Raw genomic sequence first — 6,420 nt, 5'->3', positions numbered from 1 at the left:
TTTTTCTAAGATCTCCGGAAAGTTTAGAGGAATCTGGTGTAATTTCTAAAAATTGAGAATTAGAAATCATATTTCCTAATCTCTTCAGAGCGTATAAAAGACCCAAGTCTTTTTAACTTCTGTTGTAAAGAATCTATTTTAAATAGATTCACTTGTTTATAGGATTTCATGTAAATGAAATCCTTCTGGTTCAAACTCTCGTTTGAATCCATGGTTTGTTGAAAATCTCTTTCTCAACAAAGAAAAGTATGATTTAATAAATAATAAAAAGTCTGAATAAAATAACCTAGGCTTTGATACCATTTTTTGCGCCATAGGGAAAATTAATACAAAATATCAAAATAAGGGTAGTATAGAAAATTTTTAGTTTGGAGGACATATCAGGAAAACTTTTTGATAAAAGAGGGACGCAATTGGAAACGAAAAAAGTGTTAGTATATTTTTGGAAAAGTTAAAAAACTTTAAGAACGTATTCATTAATTATCCCTCGTTAAGAGCACAAGTTTCTCAATTTTTTTATTTGATCTGTTCAAGCAAACTAAGGTTGTGAAAAAATCAATAGATTATATACACATTTTTGGCAAGTAGTGGCCAAAAATAAAAGCCATATCGGCCGTAAAAGCCGCCAAGTGGCAGGCTGGCAACTCACACATGTCAAAGGAAGGGAAAGGCGTCCATTTGACAATCCCCTTCAATAATAGGTGTGGGGACTCTTCCCAAAATTTAATGTTTACTTGTGAATTTTTGGCTCTATTGTTTATTATTATTATTTTTTGAGAACGTTAGCTTTTAAAGTGAACATGCATATAAAAACAGAAAATTCGAACCTGTCAAAAAAAAAACAGAAAATAATTTGTAAGTTTTCTATGGTAATCTTATATAAGGAGTACAAATCATTTAAATTTCGATCAAAAAAAGGGAACAAATTTTGCAGTTAAATTAGTGTTGTATATTGGTTGATGCAATATTATAAATTTGTTCAATATTTTTTTCATTTACATGAGAACTCAATACCGCTATTTTTCGATACACACTGATTATAATCCTAGATTAACATAATAACCTGCAAGTGCAAACTAAGCTAGTCAGTGGTATGACGGGTAAACACCACTGAGCAAATACTCTGCAAAAAACTCACTAAAAAAATATTGATAGTAAAAATCGAACTTCTAACCTAAATATCAAGAGTTTATCGACTCCATATACTCGAAAACCCCTCTAGGGCCATAAATTTCTTCAATATTAAACAATAGAAGGAATTATGTAGGGTGAGAATTTTATCCACTTAAAAACCACAATGTTGATATGACATTATACACATCATCACTTCAAAACAACATTAACGCTACGTCAATAACAAGACTAAAATTATCAAAAAGAAAAAAAAAGGAATTAAAAATAAATTGATAACATAAAACATCAAATTCGCCGGATGACAAAAATACAAGTGAAAAAAAAAACGAAAAGAAAAACAATTTCCCCAAATTTAAACTCGAATTCTCATGGAAAACACACATGCGTTGCAAGTTGCAACATAATGGAAGCATATATAATTTTAGCAACAAATGAATTACCCTCAAAATTTATAAACAGATATAATTTCTTTGCTGCCAGTCAACTTTACTTACAATGACTAAATATAAATATAAATGAGAATAAATGTCCCTCAAAAAAAAAAAAAAGAATACGTAAATTATATGAATTAAATTATTGAGATACAAAACATAAGAATCCATGACAAAATACTCGTCCATCTTTCCTTAACCCAATCCATACCACCAGACATCAACTTCCATCAATGAATCTCCAATGTATTGAATAAATCGTCATTTGTATATATATACATGCACGTATCGTATTCTAAACGTTCGATTAGCCAGCAAATCTCCTCCTCTGTAGATCGATATTCGTTCTTGAAAGATGATGCACCGGGAGAGGGAGCAGCCGGTCTAGTGGAAACTCATACGAAGCAAGGTGCAAAACGAACTACGGAGTAAAAGGGTAGACAAGAGCAACGGAAGAATGAATCACGAATGAATTAATTGGTGAAGAACAACAAAAGAGCTAGCCTATGTTGGTGTGCTTATGGCGTTTTAGCTCGAAGAATTGTTACAGGAACTTCATATACAAGGGTGGGCGATTTTGAAGCAGCGTGGCGTATGTATCCATGATCTAAGTACTATAATGTCTCACCGATGACTCCAAAACCTCGGTACTAGGACATACCATTTCCTTAACTCGATTGCCGTTTCTGTATATCTTGAATGTTGGTACTATTCTAACATTTTCGGCATGAGCAATGGCAGGGTTCTCTTCAACATCCACCTTTGAATAAAATGTAAAAATCGATTTTTCAAGAAATTGATTCATGATACAATGTATAAGAGATACAAAAGTAATGAAACGATCAAATCAAAGGCATGAATCTACTACACTTCATAATTCTTCTGGTATAGAAACTGCAATCAAGAGTATTTCGCTATAACGAAACACATAATTTGTAAAACAGCAACTCAAATTTTTTATGTTTTACGTAAGATAAGACAATCTTGCTATGGCGAAAGACAAAAAGGCTAGTGACTAGTGACGATGCAAATGAAATCATTCAAACCTTAAAAAACCCAAGTGTTTACACAGGCCATTGTGTTGTATATGCAAAATTCAGATTGTTTTACTATAGAAGCGCACATACATTATGATAAGGACAATTATCGCTTTCCCCAAAAAAAAAAAATCAGTAGGAGGAACTACAGGTTTCAAGACCAAATGAAAAACGAAGGCCAAAGGTCACATACCTTGAGAAAATTGACAGATGGAAACTGGCTGCATAATGTATCCAAGAATGGAGATATCTGCTTGCATTGCAGGTTTGAACGTGCTTCGAAATGGACTACAGATGTACCTGAGAGTTTTTGCTTATGATGACCATTAAGTCACTGTTAGTAAATGAAAATATGAATCAACACACTTACATGGTGAAGAAATTGCAGATCGGAACTGCTCTAGAACCGAAACTTGCTCTACTTCCCCACCAAATTTCATGTTATGGATGTCTTCTCCCTGTGATATCTTTAAAGCAACTTGTGCATGAAATAGAGATTCGGCAACCTCCTTGTCATCCGGGAGTTCCTTTCTTAACACCTCGTAATCTCTTACAGCTTCCTTCCAATTTCCCAACTACAGTAATAATAATGTCAATTAAACATAAATCGTGTATTTCCAGCAATTATGGATTTGTAGGGGCACCTATTTGGTGCAATTTTACAAATTAACAAACCTTTTTTCATACCTTGCCATTTGAAGCAGCCTTTCGAAGAAGAGCTTTGGCATAACGAGGCTGGAAACGGAGGGCTTTGTTACAATCATCCACTGACTTTTCCCATTGCCCAAGCTTAAACCAACAAGCTGCTCTGTTGCAGTAAAGAACGGCGTTCGACGGATCAAGCCTGAGTCCTTCCCCATAAGCTGAACTGGCTTCAGTAAACCTTTCCGATTTGAATAGATCATTTCCACGAGCTCGAGCTCTGCCCACCAATCTTATGTTTTTAAGTAGAAGCGAAATTTCAGAATTACGAGGGTCAATCTCTCCAGCTTTTTCAATGGTTCTAAGTGCAACGTCAAACCTGCAAAGATTCATCATTCATATCATATTCAAGACCCTTAATTCCCTTTTTTCTTTCATCTGATGGAACACAATTTGTCGGCCTCTTAGGCTCTACTCGTCCTCTTCACAAAAAAATCATAATATTTACCTATTTTATTTATTTCAAAAAACATCCCTCATCTTTAACAATTTCAAAATTTTCCATCTAAGGATTATATCCCATTTGAAATCAACAATTCAAAAAGCATTCACTACAAAATTACACAATTGTTCACTTTTTCCTTCAACCGGTTATCATTTTTAATTTACTTTCACTCAATTATCAGATGATATCAATTTGTTACATGCCCACATACATTTTATTCAGAACTTTTGAGTTAAGTTGAGAAGCCAACCAAACATCACTGATGTTTCTAAACTCACCTTCCCCTGGCCAACTCAATTTGTGCACCAACATAATACATGTATGCCTCAAAATACATCCCGAAAATCTTCGATTGCAATTGGGGACTGGTGGAGGGTTCAAATGAAGGGATATTTGGCATGGCTATGATTGAGTCTTCTAGTTTGTGGAGCTTCAAGTAAACTTCTGCCCTACAGGCAAAAAGCTGTAAATTCAAATTCAACCAGTTCAGAATCGGGAAATCCACATGCTTCATAATAACTGAATGAACAGTTACAAGAAAACAAGAAGGATGGAAAGAAAAAGGACCTGAGGCGACGTATCAACTCCAGAAGCTATGACAGCATCAGCTTCCCTCAATGTGCTTATCCAATCCCCAACTTTTCGGGCATCTGAACACTTGCTTAGATGCTTCTCCACCAATTGCAACATTTGCATTTCAATGGGGTCTGGCTGATTTCCAGGAAAAGTTATGTGCTTCTTGGCATTCTCAACCTGCCCCAAACTGTTAACATTCAAGGATTAAGGAATTAGACTACTGATCATGAAGTAACTGAGGTGCCGTACAAATGAAAATGAGACAAATTCTATTTACTAACATGAGATTTCCACCAGTAACCATTCAATACGAATGAAACAAACGTCATCATGACATTATACTAGTAGTTTCACTACATAGAATCCAACTTGACCAAATTAAAATAACAAGCAAAAAGAATCCCAAGTTAGTATGGACTGTCTATTCCGATGATCAGATTTTAGAAAGCAGCGAAACCACATAAATCGACAAGGGCCTCCGTCCTGGATCCGCAGTTGAAACCAAAAACAAAAAGGAACCCCACAAAAAGCAGTCCAATACGACCATCAAGAATGGATGTTTTAAACAAAATGTAAAGAGAGTGCTTATAATCATGGCATTAGCAAAAAACTAAACGAAACAGGAAAAAAAACAGAAAGAAATCCAACATGAACCAGTTCTGGCAGAAATAAACAAAAACCATTTATGACAAAGAATGACAAAAATTTTCAACAATTCAGATAAACATCACAGAATTCCAAACACACAACCGTTACAACTAAGGGAACAAAAAGCTAACCGAATCCCAATACATTGACAATAATAATCTCATTAAAGATTCAAACTTTTAACGCATTCTCACCGAAGCAGCAAAGATCCTAAGCGTTGGTGTGCCCTTGCGTATCCCTGATCCAACTTAATGGCCTGCTCACATTCCTTCACCGCCTCCGGCAACCGCCGCAGCCCTATCAAAGCGGCTGCTCGATTGCAATGATACGCAGCATTGTCTGGAGATATTGCAATGGCCTTCTCATAAAGAGACAAAGCCTCTTCAAACTGACCTTTCTTGTAACTATCATTTCCCATTCTCTTCAAATCCTCCGGATCAATACCACTACATGATCCCATTTTCCTCTCCCATTCTCCGCCGACAGTTACACCTCTGGAGTAATTGGCAGCCCCGGCATCGGCCAGTTTAGCTGCGCCATGGCCCCGGACTATACTTCCATGTCCGTAATTACCCGAACCAGACCCCAAAGTGTCAGACTTGGTAGCTCGGCTCGCCATGCCGGTTCTCACGATCCGGCCGGAGGGGCAAATGTTCCCCGTTGGGAGCACATTCGCGGCCGGCGAGCAGACGGACCCCGCCCCGCTGAAATTTAGCTGGTGGGACCCACAAGAATCGGAACGGGAATGCCCGGTCTTAAAGGTACGGGCAGCCGTCGGGGAACTCTCCGCCGAAAGCTCGCCCGAGTAGCTGTTGGGATTTGAATCTGATTTCCTGGGGACATTTGGGTTGAACCCGGAAGCGCTACGGCCCGAAACCGATCCAGATGAACTGGAACTGCTACTGGTGGTCGTGGTGGTGGCAGCGGCCGAGCCGGTTCGAGTCCTCAGCGGCGAAACCGGAGAACCCAGATCGAGTTCCCGGAAGTCCGGCTTATTAACACTAACGTGCTCACCCCCTCCATTGTAAGCCAATGTATTCCTCAACCGATCCGACAGAGTCTCCAATCCTTGCTCTGATATAGATTTCCCCGAACGCGACATTTTCAACAGCACCCCTCAATCCCACACTCCGTATACTATAATACTAACAAAACAAGAAATGGAGATAAAAAAAAAACCCAAAAAGAAAAAAACTAAAGAAAAAGAGATGGGGATCTCGTGAATCCAAAAGGAAGAAGCAAAGAATGAATGTGAATGCAGGGAAGAAAGAAAGAAGCGGATTAATGGAGGAGAGAGATGTGTATGTGGAAGTTTGACTTACAGAGAAAGATAAGAGAAGAGAGGAGAGGAGAAGAGAAGAGAAGAGAGGAGAGGAGAGAACACTCTGTTTTATACTATTTATTTTTGTTGTGCTTTGATTTACACTTACTGCTTCACGCGTCAGCT

At 37.7% G+C, this 6,420-nt stretch overlaps 1 protein-coding gene across 2 annotated transcripts; it reads right to left on the bottom strand.

Moving 5' to 3' along the window:
• Positions 1-1,689: 1,689 nt before the first annotated feature.
• Positions 1,690-6,367, bottom strand: LOC140881927 (TPR repeat-containing thioredoxin TTL1-like). 2 transcript variants are annotated; one of them, XM_073287618.1, is made up of 7 exons: positions 5,168-6,367; positions 4,317-4,512; positions 4,028-4,212; positions 3,290-3,623; positions 2,973-3,177; positions 2,796-2,890; positions 1,690-2,325 (listed from the first exon to the last, which is right to left on the bottom strand). In XM_073287618.1, exons 1-7 carry the CDS (start codon positions 6,073-6,075, stop codon positions 2,173-2,175), a joined length of 2,076 nt encoding a protein of 691 aa, XP_073143719.1. In that variant the 5' UTR covers positions 6,076-6,367; the 3' UTR covers positions 1,690-2,172. The 2 variants fall into 2 exon arrangements, with proteins under 2 accessions (XP_073143719.1, XP_073143711.1); XM_073287610.1 differs by having other exon boundaries at positions 2,796-2,902; positions 5,168-6,366.
• Between the last annotated feature and the right edge of the window lie 53 nt (positions 6,368-6,420).

Source organism: Henckelia pumila, chromosome 1 (genome assembly GCF_033568475.1).
Source record: "Henckelia pumila isolate YLH828 chromosome 1, ASM3356847v2, whole genome shotgun sequence".
Lineage (NCBI taxonomy): Eukaryota > Viridiplantae > Streptophyta > Magnoliopsida > Lamiales > Gesneriaceae > Henckelia > Henckelia pumila.
This window is presented reverse-complemented; position numbering and strand designations above follow the sequence as displayed.

What these genes read in the sequence shown, in the direction of transcription:
- LOC140881927 (XM_073287610.1), bottom strand. Translation starts at nt 6,075, where the DNA reads ATGTCGCGTTCGGGGAAATCTATATCAGAGCAAGGATTGGAGACTCTG. An exon ending in GAGTTGATACGTCGCCTCAG is followed by an intron (nt 4,213 to 4,316) that starts GTCCTTTTTCTT and finishes TTGAATTTACAG; the next exon opens with CTTTTTGCCTGTAGGGCAGA. An exon ending in ATCTGCAATTTCTTCACCAT is followed by an intron (nt 2,903 to 2,972) that starts GTAAGTGTGTTG and finishes AAAAACTCTCAG; the next exon opens with GTACATCTGTAGTCCATTTC.